Source organism: Seriola lalandi, unplaced genomic scaffold, assembly GCF_002814215.2.
Source record: "Seriola lalandi dorsalis isolate HSWRI2012SDOR001 ecotype SW California unplaced genomic scaffold, Sedor1 jcf7180002054928, whole genome shotgun sequence".
In the NCBI taxonomy this organism is placed as follows: domain Eukaryota; kingdom Metazoa; phylum Chordata; class Actinopteri; order Carangiformes; family Carangidae; genus Seriola; species Seriola lalandi.
In genome coordinates this window covers 380,700-395,239 of record NW_019525480.1, presented here as the reverse complement: position 1 = coordinate 395,239, position 14,540 = coordinate 380,700, and the positions used below count along the sequence as shown (strand labels likewise).

At 42.7% G+C, this 14,540-nt stretch overlaps 2 protein-coding genes across 3 annotated transcripts in view; one reads left to right on the top strand and one right to left on the bottom strand.

Moving 5' to 3' along the window:
* The window catches only part of ripor3 (RIPOR family member 3), a 54,794-nt gene extending 47,319 nt beyond the window's left edge, over positions 1-7,475 (top strand). For both annotated transcript variants that reach the window (XM_023393095.2, XM_023393094.2), the window contains 10 exons: positions 111-371; positions 455-600; positions 688-853; positions 1,361-1,490; positions 1,671-1,835; positions 1,941-2,105; positions 4,597-4,799; positions 5,662-5,745; positions 5,937-6,027; positions 6,764-7,475. In XM_023393095.2, coding sequence (XP_023248863.1) covers positions 111-371; positions 455-600; positions 688-853; positions 1,361-1,490; positions 1,671-1,835; positions 1,941-2,105; positions 4,597-4,799; positions 5,662-5,745; positions 5,937-6,027; positions 6,764-6,864 — 1,512 coding nt within the window. In that variant the 3' untranslated portion in view covers positions 6,865-7,475. The remainder of the gene's footprint in view (positions 1-110; positions 372-454; positions 601-687; positions 854-1,360; positions 1,491-1,670; positions 1,836-1,940; positions 2,106-4,596; positions 4,800-5,661; positions 5,746-5,936; positions 6,028-6,763) is intronic.
* A 5,049-nt stretch (positions 7,476-12,524) lies between these two features.
* Positions 12,525-14,534, bottom strand: blcap (bladder cancer associated protein). The gene has a single exon (XM_023393093.2). It carries the CDS (start codon positions 14,419-14,421, stop codon positions 14,158-14,160), a length of 264 nt encoding a protein of 87 aa, XP_023248861.1. The 5' UTR covers positions 14,422-14,534; the 3' UTR covers positions 12,525-14,157.
* Between the last annotated feature and the right edge of the window lie 6 nt (positions 14,535-14,540).

The window sequence follows — 14,540 nt, the reverse complement described above, 5'->3', positions numbered from 1 at the left end:
TAAATCTCCTGTTTTCACAGCATCTCTCGTCAGGTTTCATCAGGCTGACACTCGTCTCCTCTTGTTTCTTCTTCTCTTTTCAAACTCACTCCTTCCTTTGTTTCTTCCAGGACTCCCCAGATTGTCAGACGTACTCGGCCTCACCTACGCTCGCTACCCAGCCTCCACCTGCGGCCCCATCGTCAACCACCACGAGGGCCGCTCCGACCCCGGGGAGGTCGGGGATGAGCGGCGCCCAGCGCAGGGCCCAGGCGCTCAGGCTGGGGGCCCTGATCGCAGAACTGGAGAAGACGTTACAGAACCAGAGTCTGTCTGAGAAGGAGCTGAGAGCCCTGGACCACCAGATACTGCACCTGGCCACCATCCTGAAGGTAAAGCAACGCCTGCAGGTAAAGATACTGGAGGTGATTTTTATCTTTCCTCTTCATGAATGTGTGAATGTGTTCCTCCTCAGAACGACCTCTCCCTGATGAAGAGCTCATCATCGGAGGAGACGCTCGCTGTCGAGGAAGTCCTGGGCAGCTTTGACTTCCTGTCACATGACTTCAACGCGGATGACGACACTTCCTGTTTGGGCAGCCTGAGACTGAAGGACAGTGGGTGAGTTTCCAGGTGGATAAAAGAAAAATAATCAGCAGTGGCCTGTGGTAAAACAACTCATCTCTGCTCTTCATCTCTCTCCATCAGCATCAGCTCTTTCCAGCAGAGCACTCTGAGGAGCCTCGGCCTCTTCTCCCAGAACAGCCAATCAGCTTCTGAGGAAGAGTTGGTCTTCATCCCTCTGACTTCTGGGAATTGGGGTTTTGACCAAGCTCTAGAGACTCACCTGGATATCTGCCTCCTCCTGCTACAGGTACAGGAGCCATGTCCGTCACATTCTCATGGACACGATATCACAGTAACGCCTTGAAGGAGTTTCTTCAAATTTTGTACGAACATTCATTAGGAGTCATGGATGGACTGTTTAGATTTTGGTGGTCAAAGGTCAAAGGTCAAGGTCGCTGTGACCTCACAAAATGTATTTGGCCTGATATCTCATGAAAGCCTTGAGGGAAATACAGAACAGGTTTATGTTTACATTAATGATGACACATTTCAACACAATGTCTAACAGGATAAAATGATGAAGTGATGACATTTTATATCCAAAAGGTCAAAGGTCAACTTCACTGTGACATCATAACGTTCTGCAAAACAAATTCTGGTCGTTATTCAATGCTGTAACTCAGGAAGGAGAGACTGTCACCATGTTTCCTGCAACTCGGCTGGTTAGTCGAGGCAAACGACCACGAGGCAGGAAATCAGGTTCATCTTTTCTCTTGCTGAGCAAATCTAATCAATGATCATAACGTCTCCTCAGATGATCAGAACGACTGACTTCTGCCCGTCTCGGAGGGAGCTGCTGGAGGAGGTGGCTCTTCAGGCTGAAGTCCTGGACAGAGTCAGCTGTCTGCTGCTGGAGAAGAACGACAACATCTGCGCTCGTGACAGTCAGTAAAAACAAATCTGTTTATCTGTCTTTAAGAGAATGACATGTTTATAATTAATATGTGATTAGCAACGAATAATTTACAGCAGGTTTGAACCTGGGTCTTAATGTTCAGGTGATGTTCCTGGGTAAAGAAAGGTAAATATAAGATTTTCTCCTCCTCCTCCTCCTCATCCTCCAGTCCTCCCTAAGGCCCAGAGAACGAGGGATGTCTTGTTGTTCTGGGATGATTGTGTGAACGACAGCAGCTCTCCTTTCTATTGTCCGGCCGGCAGCTTCTCCAGGACACTGAAGAAACGTTACACGCACAAGGTGAAGGCCAAGCAGCCCGGCCAATCAGAGAAAGGTAGATAAGCACTTCATTCAACCTGTTTTTTTTTTTGGGGGGGGGGGGATGATAACTCGACCACGAGCAGATGAAAACCTCTCTCTCTCTCTGCCTCCCCTGCAGTGTTTTCTCAGCTCCTGCAGCAGGTCCAGACGGCCTGTCGCATGGTGCCCAGCCCTCGGCCGCTCTGCAGCCCAGACAGAGTCACGCTGTTCCAGCTGTCGGTGTATCTGAAGCGCTGGAGCGTCCAGGAGCTGGGGGAGCACATCTCCCGCCTCTCTAAAGAAGGTATTCAATTACAGATGTCACTTTAAAATGTTTGAACTAAGAGAACATCCAAATGATAAGAAAATATACCCATATGCAAATGTAACATATGTACATATATTGAATTTCTATATAGGACTCATGCACATATAAAATAAAAGCACATTTGTAAAAACTATATATGAAACCTATTAGAAATATATGTGTAGCATATACAAATGTTTATGTATGTATGCTTTCATTGTAGACATGTTACATAAATATATATTCATCCTAAAGCCTGTCACTATATGTTGATATTATGAACATGTGAAGATAGACGTGTTTAAAATTATGTTGTTTAAATTTAAATAAATATCATTAACATATATGGTTGCAACATCTTATACCATATAAAAATGTATAATTTAGACATTTTTAATATATGAACCTACATTTATAAATGTTAGTATTTCATGTATGCTCTAAACATATAAATATAAAAATCCCTTGATATAGTGCCATGTCATATATTATATTTCTGTATGCGTATGTCTAATATGAGTCTAACCATGTCACGTAGTTTGAGGTTTATTGTACTGAGCAGCGGAAGAAGAGCTTCATTTCTATCCTCTTTTTATTTTAATGACAACAGACCAGCGCAGAGCACCAAACATATTTTTGCAAACTAAATCCATATTATTTTTTCTACCATCACATATGACAGGTGTCCACGGCGTGTGTGTGTGTGTGTGTATATAGATATGTGCATGTGTGTGTGTATATAGATATGTGCACGTGTGTGTGTGTGTGAGGAATGGTATGTCCTCTCCTACAGAGCTTTAGGATCCGAGAACGTTCCAGAGATTCCTGCATATGAAAGGAATCTGGACCATCTGTCAACGTGACTGCCAAACTGACTGTGTGTGTGTGTGTGTGTGTGTGTGTGTGTGTGTGTAGGGGCCACAGTTCTCCTTAAAGGATCTTTTAAGATTCAACAGCCACATGATTCATCTTAATTTCCTTCCTTCCTTCCTTCCTTCCTTCCTTCCTTCCTTCCTTCCTTCCTTCCTTCCTTTCTCCTTCCTTCCTTCCTTCCTTCCTTCCTTATGTCTGCTGTGTATTACACTGATAAACTTCATTTGGTTTGCATGGCACGGCTAAAACAACAACAGTGTGTCTCTGCTCTTAATTCAATCAGGGACAAATCAAGTCTGAAATAAATCTTGGCATTTGTTTTAACTCACTCTGAACACCAGGCGGGTGGAGTTTACAGCCCAAGAGACGAAGCGTGCCAGGAACGTTAGATAAGATTTAATTTACTTTTCTGAGATGTGAAAGTTAAGGGTGTGAAAGTCTTATTACATGAAAACATCACACAGCTGCTGCTGGCAGGAGCACTTCCTGGTTACTGAAGAGTGGATTAAAATGTGCATGAAAATAAAACGAACTGCAGAAACCCTGAGAGGCAGGTAAAAAAAAAAAAAAATAGTCTCCTATGTTTATCCCATGCGTCCACTGTGACCTTTGACCTTTATAGGTCTTTATACTCTCTCACCTGACGTCCAATAGCCTCTTTGACAGAAAGATTTATTACCTATTAAAATACATTTCTAGCCAAAAGAAAGGCGTGACAGTGACGTTACATAAATTACATTATATGAACTTTGTGTTGGAGAAACTTAAATTAATCTGGAGAAAAACATGTTTTCAGTCTGATTTAAACTGTGGCAGTGACGCACTTCAGCCTCTGGTGGCCGACATGAGTATTACAAAAACAAACACTTAAAAAAATGTACTTAAATTTAAAAAGAAATTATGTATAAAACATAATATATGACATATACTGTATGTCTCTATTTCAAGAGTGATGTCACCTATAAAGGGATATACTATTATCACATATTTACATCTGCATATATGAAGATTCATAACATATATGAAAGACCCATAGTATATATACTTGTATGTGTACATATATTCAAATATTATTATGACATATGTCAACAATATAAACATATATAAATCACACATATACAAACATATGTCACATTGTCATGATGAAATGTAATGAAACTGAATATATAATTTTTACATATGTTTTCATTTTATACGTATATATATTTCATTTATGGAAATTCACTATATGTATATACGTATATGATGTTTGTGTATGGGAGGGCTTCCACAGAAAACAGTGTAAACAGTTTAATATTTCTATATTTCTATACATATCTTACTGCATTTGCCTCAGCAGATTTTCATCTTATGTTAAATAAAAGCTATAAACAGTCAAATATGTTTGAGTGAGTATAAACTGGATATTCCTTAAATTCCAACTCTTAAATCTGTTTCCAAAGTTCATGAAAAGTCCTTAAGGTGAGAGGGAAAAAAACATTTACACCTCTATGACTTCATTTGCTGATAAAGATCATGTGATGTGATTGAGAGCTCCAGAACAGCAGCTACTAAATGGAGCATGAACACAAATTACCTGTGTTGTTCATTCATCGTGGCTCCTGGTGTGTTTCAGAGTACATCCTGTCGGCCCTCAGGAGCCCCAAACGGAGGCGAGCTCTCAACAAACTGAGAGGGCGGAGCATCGTGGAGCTCCTCCCACTGGGGTGCACGCTGCAGACCCTGGCCGCCCTGCAGGTCGACTCCAACCACAAAGTCTGCAAAGCCGCTGCCAACTGTCTGTGCAGAGCCGCAGGCTGCAAGGCCTTCAGGAGCAAGGTGCGTCCACCTGTCCCAGGCAGCGTGTTCACAGCTGTCGTCACGCCACAACGTCAGACCTGAAAAATATTAGATACAGACAAAATGAATTGGAGAAGTAACAAGAAAATTAGATTCACAAAAGCAAAAACTGCCACAAACATACAAGAGTAATTTAATAGATACTTAGACTGTGTCAGACATATGGTGAACTGCATTTACTTTTATTCTGAGTGTCTGAAATCTGAGTGTGAAATTGAGTGACCTGAGAAATTCCTCCTTCCTCACAGAAAACGGCAGGAAAACAACAACAGGTGTAAATAATGAAATCATCACACGGTTCACTGAGACAGAGCCATCGTTAATGTAATAAGTAACACCTGAGCTTCAACTGCTGTGATGAGAAAAGTTTCTGTTTTTTTCATCTGTATAAACAAAACCAGGGAGGCAAGTTTTTATTATTCTGGGAAGAAAGGAAAAAAGAATCAGAAAAATGACTTCCCCCTCCCAAATCCTTTTTTTTCCTCTCATCTCTTGGGGGTTGTTTCCACACATGAAATGAAAACACTTGCCTGTCAGGGCTTTGGTAAAGGAGTGGAGTGACTGAACGAGGGACACGTAGCTAGTTAGCTTCGTTAGCGTTAAACCGATCACTGAAAACGTACATTTCCCAACAGAAAGATTTGTGTTTGTTTGGAGATCTGACAAAGTAGAGTGGAGTACGGTGTAGAAAGGGATCAGGAGAAAGAAAACACTCTGCGGCCTCCTGATATAATGTAAAGTAGAAGAAGAAAAGTCTTGTGTTTTAGCAGCTTCCCTCTCTCCGTCTCCTTTCTGCCTCTAATGAATCGTACTGATGCGGCTTCTCTTACTTCTGCCCCAGGCGCTGATTCACTACACAGAGAGTCTGAAGAGCTCCGACCTTCAAATCCAACATGGCTCCTGTCTGGCTCTGAAGTGCCTCCGGGTGAGCGACACACACACACACACACACACACACACACACACACACACACACACACACACACACACACACACACAGAAACCTGTCAACACACACAAGTCTGGTTTATATCATGGGCTGGTTATCAATTGTCTGGTGTGTGTGTGTGTGTGTGTGTGTGTCTGTGTGTGTGTGTGTGTCTCTGTGTGTGCCAGGCGACAGAGAGTGTGGACCACATAGCAGATCTGTGGAGATCAGCGGATGAAGATCTTCGCAGCGCTGCCAGAGAGACCGTCCTCTCCTTTGGTACAAACCGAACGACTCTTCCTTCAGTTTATATATAGATATATTGTTTTATCTTCTAGATTCTGATGGCCTAAGGTCAAAGGTCAAAGTCACGGTGACTTCACAAAACATGAATTTGGCCTTGTGAACGCAATATCTCAAGAACTTCTCAAGAGAATTCCTTCAAATTTGGCAAAACATTCACTTGGACTCAAGGAAGAACTGATTAGACCTCAATGGCTAAAGGTCAAAGGTCATGATGACCTCGTATAATGTAGTTTTGGCTTTGTAAATGTAATATATCCGTAACGCCTTGAAGGAAGTTCTTCAGATTTGGTAAAAATGTTCACCTGGACTCATGGACGACCTGATTAGATTTTAGTGGCTAAAGCTCAAAGGTCAAACTCACTGTGACATCACAAAACCCAGTTTTGGACTTGTGAACTCAATATTTCTAACGCCTTGAGGGAATTACTTCAAATTTGGTGCAAACGTTCACTTTGACTCAAGGACAAAGTGATTTGATTTTGGTGATCAAAAGGTCAAAGGTCACCGTGACCTCACAGTACACTTTTTAGCCTTTAATCACACTTCGCACAGCAATTATTAAAAAATGTGACTCGGATGGTTCATATTTATTCTGACTCTGGATAAACAGGGATGTAATCTGGAACTAGTCTGAGTGGCGGAGGGATTCGACCACGAGGAGGCGACTCTAGTTTGTTTTTTATTAAACTTTCCTCTCGTCCGTCTGCAGGTAAGAAGGGCTTCCTGGCCTTCCAGAGGATGGACCAGCTGTACACCGAGATGCAGGAGGAGGCTTATCAGAACCAAGAGACTGAGATTACCATTCTATAGGAGACATGTGTGGAACTGAAACATCAAGAGTCTCGATGAACCCGGGTGTCGGGGCGAGAGACTGAATGATGAGCTGGATGATGAAGTTTATGAGCCTGCACTGAAGGGGAATGACAGGACGAGGATAACAATGAATCTCTGGTGCCTTCATAACTACAGATACTAAAGGGACGAGAGCGGAGGACGATCTGATGACGGCGACTTCAAGCTTCCTCTGGACGGATCGTTCAATCACTGACGTTAGAGTTTTCCTACAAAGCCTCAACATTCCTGATCCTGTGACCAGAGAAGAGACTTTACGGGGAAACATGGATTTATTTTGTTCTGTTCTCTGTCGCAGCAGTTAGTTTATTTAACCAGATAAATTACCATGTGCAGCTTTAAAATAATTCCTGCTTTTCCAGCGTCGGGACTCGCTTTCAACGACCAGTCTATGAGGTTGTTTTATTGGGAAAATGAAGGATAAATATATTATTGTAATTTCACATAATGTCACACGAGTGTGTAATTAAGAGAAAAATGGAAAATCTCTTGTGAACATTAAACCCTGAGGGACCAAATAAATCCTCATCAGCAGCTGCAGACGGTGTAAATCTACCTGTGGCAGGTTACTTCTTTCTCCGAGTCGTATTTAATTTCTATATTTTCAGGCTTTGCAGAAACAAAATGGCGGCTGAAACGTTTCCACAAACACAAACAGGAGCAGAGACGTTCGAGGATGCCGGAGGATTGTAGAACAAAACAACTGCGGCAGGAAGCCAAACAGCTTTAAGAGGTTTTACTCTTCTTCTCTGGGTTTCCTGGTTTGCAGCTGCTGGAGGCTGATGAACATCTGGATTTCATGAGTTGTCATTTGAGATACACATATGCATTGATTTGCTTTGATTTAGCTTGAAGGAGGAAACGCAGATAAGTGGTCGGCCCTGACGTCTTATTACTGATTGATAAAGAATCTCTGGTAACACTTAATAATAACGTTTCAAAACACATGAATGAGTTAATGAAGGAAACGAATGAAGGATGTGTCACGACTTCCTGTTTCCCACCATTAGGAAATGATCAAGTCACTGAGTTTATGTGATTCTAAATGGATCAGTGACGTCATACAACAGCTCTTTATAAACATTTAATAAACACACTATTTGTCAGCTTCTCCTATGCAGACACAGTTTGTTATTACAACTGCGTTTTAGTACATGTTCATTCCTCATCTCTTCATACAGCAGCTTCCATCTCTATAAATCTAAAAAGAGAAATCCATATGATGAAAAATATACACTTTGCTTGTTGTACATTGAACCTCGGCATGTGACAAATAAAACTTTGAACTGCTGTTTAGTAGCAGCATCACTTATATCTGAAACATAAAATACAATAAGCAACATGATTTCATGATAAATCATGAATTAAATCAAAATTAAAAATGTGAGTTTTCTGAACTTAACATAAATAATAAGTTTATTGTTTTCTCATTAATTATTGTAACGTAAAACCAACAGATTTAAGTTCACTGAAGTTGGACTGAAAATGATGAAATATTAGTAGATTTCAATATGTTGCTGTATGATTTCTTACAGTTTATCTTATTATCTTATTTTATTCCACCTCTCTCTCCGTGGCCTGAGCGTCGTCTGGTCCCTGACACACAAGCAGGTGCTGCCCTCTGCTGTCTGCTCAGGTGATCTGACGTTTGGGAACAGGCCTGACCTGAGGATGCCTTCGCTTGCCGCAGAGCAGATTTGGCTGTGGTTAGACTGACCTGGGATATTTACAGACTGTCTGAGGTCATACAGGGCCGCGGGAAGATGTTTTAAGTCAGGGCTGCTGTAGTGGGCAATAGTATGTTTCTGCAGTACCAGAGGCTGCAGTTTCAGGACCGTACTTAACTGCTATAAAGGTTTATTCCACCCAAATGCTTCTTTTTATCCACATATTTGTAGTTTTAAAGGTTTATTCCACTCAAATACTACTAATAAAGGGCTCGGCAGCAGCTTATAATAAACCAAATATCTTAACTCGAGCTGCGGCCCAGGTGCTCCAGTAGTTATAACAAGCCAAACGTGGCCTTGGGCTCAGGTGTTGTGGAAATGAAGTCTCATAAGGGCATTGGTGTCCAATGAGTTCAAAGTGTCAGTGTGGACATGCATCAAGGAGAGGTGAGTCTGTCTCTTCCGGGTCGTGGTGTAGCCATGTTTTCACGTGATGCTCCTCCACAGACGTGACTACGAGTTTTTCAGCTTCTGGAAACAGAGCTCTTGTTAGTGGATGGAGCTCAGGTAGACATGTTGCTTCATCTTGACCTGTGACAACGAGACTCTCTGGTGACATCGCCCCGTCCTGAGGTCCAGCTCCTCGGGAAGGTGAAGGGGCACCTAATCAATCGGTTTCCCGCCGCTGCTTCTTCATGCAAGCAAAACACACAACCTGACCACACTCCGCCGCGTAATGAAGCCGCTTCCGTTTAACAAACCAAGTCGGCTGAAAGTTTCTTTCTCAAAATGTCTTGAAAATTGACGTTGGTCGGCTGGAGGCTCCTCAAATGCCGCCAAGACAGTCCTAGCTTGACACCCGTTAGCAACATGCTAAGTGGTGGCGGTGCTAACGCTGATACTCCGGCGGGAAATTACAACCAAACGAAAAACGTTTCCTGGTGGAGCTGCTCTCCTGGGAAGGCTGGACGTCATCTGTCCCGCCCACTACTGCCTCTGATTGGCTGATGATCGTTGCCTTCACTGGTTGGATTGGTTGGGTTTAGGTGTGAGCCAAAGTCGAGGCTTCAAAACGGCAGTTAACGAACCAATAGGTGACGTCACGAGGTAAGAAGTAGGAAGAGTAGAACATTTTTTTTTACTGAACAAATTCTCTTTACAAACTCAATGGACAATAAATAATTTAATTCATTTTTAAAGTAAGACAAGGAGGGTTTACAACTCTCTACTACACTTTACTTTTATGGATATGATAATTACCCATTAATATAACTCTATTGACCACATGTGACATTTTACTTGAGAGACCGTCCGTAAAAATTAACACTTGAAAATGTCAAAAGAAGAAGCGTCAGTTCAAATGTTCAACCAGCTGTCGTCACCTGCCAAAACCGAAATGTGAAAAAGAGTTCAGCAGTTTCAGGGTTTACTAAACAAAATCTGTAAGCATCTACTTCGAAATTTCATCTTTTTCGTAAGGTCACGGCTGCTGGATAAACATTGTTTATCACTTTAAACTGTATGTCCTTTGCTTTAGGTGGGATTGGTTATTTCAGGTAGTTATAACACCTGTTTCCTAACACTGGTCCGTTATCAATTATTTTTGTTTTGGATGGTGTTTTGAAATCAGAAAATAATTTACATTTTAAAAACATCGCCAATGACTTTGTTGTTACATTTCTTCCCACCAACCTTCAGTTTGGGCGAGGAAGAGTAGGACCGGTCATGTCAACGCTATGCGAGCATTATGCTCTCGCCGTTTCCTGCAGCCATGGGTCAATAAAATGGCGTGGGAAGAAGACGTCGGTCTGTGTTTTATCTGCTGGGAGGAAAATGTTGTGGAGGCAAATGTGGTTCTTATTCAGGGTCAGTGCACACATGATAACTCAACACAGATCAACTCTGTCTGGCTCCGGTGTGTAAGAAATGTTCCATGAAAAAACTCTCATCATGGATGATGTAGAAATAAAAGCAGGGGTCAAAATGCTCGGCATACCAGAGCTCTCATGTTGGAAACAAATCGACAGTCAATTTAGACACATCATCAAAGTCTCACACGGGATGTTTTAATATAGAACAGGATGGGAAGAAACTGTGTGTCTGCAAAACTGTGGCTGAATCTTTATCTGCTGGATCTGCATGGTTTGTTTCAGCCCCTCCTGCAGGACCAGACAGTTCAGTTTCTGCACTTTGTTAATTATTATTTTTCGTTTTTCTTCTGGAATAGATTTGACCTGGTTAAATCTCCTGACTGAAAGCAAATACGTGTTTTATTCAGCAATATCAACAATGTTGAGCGACTCTAAGGCTGCACTTGTTCTGTTTGTTGGGTTTCTAGCTGCTGTCTAAAATCATAATGTTCTCACTGCAGTGATTTCACAGTTGCTTAGAAGAAAAAAGACAAGGATGAAAAAGCAGAGCTGAGGGAACACATGGGAGAAAGACAAAAAAACAGAAAGACAAGAGGAGGTTAGAGGAAGTGAGGATGAAAGAATTACAACAAGACTTAAGAGACTAAAGCCAGAGGCTGAACACTTAGCACTTTGAGCTACATGCTAGCATGCTGAGTTTTTTTTAGCAGGCATGATATTTACCATCCTGGTTTAGCATGTTAGCATGCTAACATTGTTACCTGCTGATGGGGATGTTAACACTATTGAGAATCCTAAAATCAGGCTTTTACACAGACAACACAAGGGGCACTGACTGTGAAGTATCAACGGATGTGTCGGCCATTAAAATATCAGTCAGATATCATGAGTGACAAATGAAATGAAATAAAACAGTAAAACTGAAATCTGTCCTTTATAAAAGCATTTAGATCTTAGTACTTTGTAGAAACCCCTTTAGCAGCAGTTACTCCCTCCAGTCTGCAGGTGAGTCTCTACAAGCCTTGCTCACCTGGATTTGGAGTTTATCTCGTTCTTCCAGGCAGATCCTCTCAGCTCAGTCTGGATGGGAAGCGTCTGTGAGCTGCCGTCTCTCTGCACACCGGTTCTGTGGGCTTTAAATCTGGGCTTTGGCTGACAGACTGAGAACTGTCCCAAAGTCGCTCTTGTGTTTTCTTGGCCGTTTGCTTCAAGGATAATCAAAGCAAACAGGATGCACCTGAGCACAGTTTGGAAGCTCAGCAAACGGTCTGAAAACTTCTCTCAGCTTTTGTTTTTTTAATACATTTTGTAAAGTGTCAAAAACCATGTTTTCACTTTGTCATTATGAGTTATTGAGTGTAGATTGATGAGGGAAATGGCAATTTAAGTACAAGTGTAGAAATACTTAATACGCTGAGCAGAAGTACAAAAGTATTACATATACTTTAAGTACCAAAAGTAAAATATACGCATTATGTCATATATCGGTTCTGGATTTTAAAAAGTCACAATTGAACCACAGACGAGGAAGATCACTGATGCACAAACTTCATCTCTGTGAAAAGATTCTAAGAAATGATGGTGAAATCCAGAGCTGTATTTGTAATGAATCATTCTCTCTTTTATAAACACAGGAGACTCTCAGCTGCTGCAGGAGGATGAAAATATTAATTAGCAGGAGTTGAACGACGTCTGTGGGGAAAGACGAGCAGCTTGTTTGCTCATCTTGCTCTTCTGTTGCATCATCATCTGAAACACACATCCAGCACTAGTTTACTGTTTTCAATAGTTTGTTTCATCCACTGTGATTTTAACCTGCACTCATGCTGATACGGCTGTAATGGCGCCATGTTTACCTCATTCATACTTAAATTATTGGTCTGAATAATTCCTCCACGACTGACTTAAACAAGAACCGAGATGTGAACACAGAATACTTTGTAGACTTTGAATTTAGCACAGAGAGGGATGTCATTTTGAGACCATAATAAAAAATTATAAAAAATCAAATTTTAAATGTTTAACACCATTAAAACAAACACTGACTGATACGATACTGAATTCGACTCAGTGTAACACGTTGAGAGGAAAAACTTTATTTAAATTAAAACCAAAGCAATCGTGTAGCAGTGAGCATGTTCAGCACTGCGACAGAAGGCTACACACACACACACACACATTCGGACACACACACACACACACACACCTTCTCACACGCCATTTAGTACACAGTATAAACACCTTAGCCTGCGTCTCACAGCTAAACATAACACTTACAGCAGTGATGCACAAGGAATCTTCTGCCCTTCTTGTCAATGAAAACTTGAGGCCACTTCCTCGCCCAGCGTTCTGTATTGCTTAGTGTTGCTGGAAATACTGACCATCAGCCGTTTCCTTGCGTATCACCACGACCTCGATCACAGAAAATACACACCTATCGCACACACCATAACCTTTCATCCACCCCACACACACACACACACACATGCACGCACACACACATCCAGATTTTTCTACCCTTTGGAAACTTTCAGCATTTTGTTTAAATTCACTAAACCTTTGTGTGTGAACTTAATGCATAAAAAAACTAACGGCAACCCATGCACAAGAAAAAAAACAAACAAACAAAACAGCAAAAAAAAAGAAAGAAAACAAAAAAAAGATCGTGAGTCTGGCGGGAGGGGACTTTCACTCCGAGGCGAGAGGAGGAAGAGGAAACGAGGAAGACGAGGAGAGGGGGCAGCTCCAGAGCACGGTGGGTAAGTTTCTCAGCATTATCACACCTTCTGAGGTGTGTGTGAGAGTGTGAGTGTGAGTGTGTGTGTGTGTGTGTGTGTGTGTGTGTGTGTGTGTGTGTGTGTGTGTGTGTGTGTGGCGATGCAACAAAGGAGGAATTATTCACAGCATAGTTACTGATTGTCCAGTGTTAGTGTGCTCTCCGTGTGGAGGGTAGCGTTACGTGTGCGGAGCCAAAAGTGGCGACGGAGTTCGGTATGGTCGGGCTGCGACAGGTGGGACGCTCGGGACAGTTACTCTTTTAACACTTCCTGGTTTATAATGCTTGGTGAGCCAACATGGCTGCCAGTGAAACTTGAAACTAGTCCAAGCTCCGTCTGCAGGTTTCAGCGGGGGTCAGGTGAATTTTGGCAGTTTGACATTGAGGGTATTTTGATTCTATACGAAGATGAACCCCGGCGAATCTCTCTGGTTGAAGTAAACAGGTGGGTGGGCTGGAAAGAAGCCAGAATACTCAAACACGGTGTCACTTTTAGGTCGGCGTCAACTTGTGGTGCGTTTGTTTACTGTCTTGTTTTCATTCAGATGCTGGAATGAAAGTTGCTGAAAGTGGAGTGTTGAGAGTGTGAAGTTCACTCGTGTCCTTCTCTTAGCGTTTCAAGTTTCAATACCCCTCCTTCCTTCCTTCCTTCCTTCCTTCCTTCCTTCCCTCGCCCGCTGCCTCTGATTCCACCTCCCCCTCTTCTCCTCCTACCACCTCAGATTTAAGTCTTTTTCTCTACAGCATCACAAACCAGCCCCCATCACCCCCAAACTGGCTCCTCTCCTCGCCTCTTGCCAAGTACTCTCTGTATTCTCGGCGGTACAACCCACCCAAAGTGCGGTCCGTCCCCTCTTACAGCATGGCAGTATCATTCTACAGTAATCACCCTTCACACCTCCCCCCCTCTCTGATATCTCTCCCCCGTCTCTCTCTCCTAGGTCCCGACGATTGCCGGGTCGTGGGCGGCGTCCGGCAGTGCCGCGTCCTGGCAGTGATACAGGAAGCAGTTGCCCCAACAACTGTAGCAGATGAGGAAAAGGGCAGCAAGGAAGACCAAGGCACAGATGGTGCAGGGCTTCCTCTCCAGCAGGAAGCTGAGCAGATAGAAGCCCATGAACATGGAGTGGTTGAACCACAGCGCCGGGTTCAGTGGTTTGGGGATGAGCAGCACGGGGAGCAGCCACTGCAGGCAATACATTGTCTCTGTTTGTTGGGGAGGGGGGGCGCCGGCAGAGGCTGGTACTGTTCAATCGCAGGTGGTTTGAGGTCTTTGAAGGAGGAGGATGTGACAGGCTCGGGTTGGGGGTGAGCGGGTGG

Excerpts from the sequence above, each read along its gene's own strand:
- blcap (XM_023393093.2), bottom strand. The coding sequence starts at position 14,421 with ATGTATTGCCTGCAGTGGCTGCTCCCCGTGCTGCTCATCCCCAAACCA.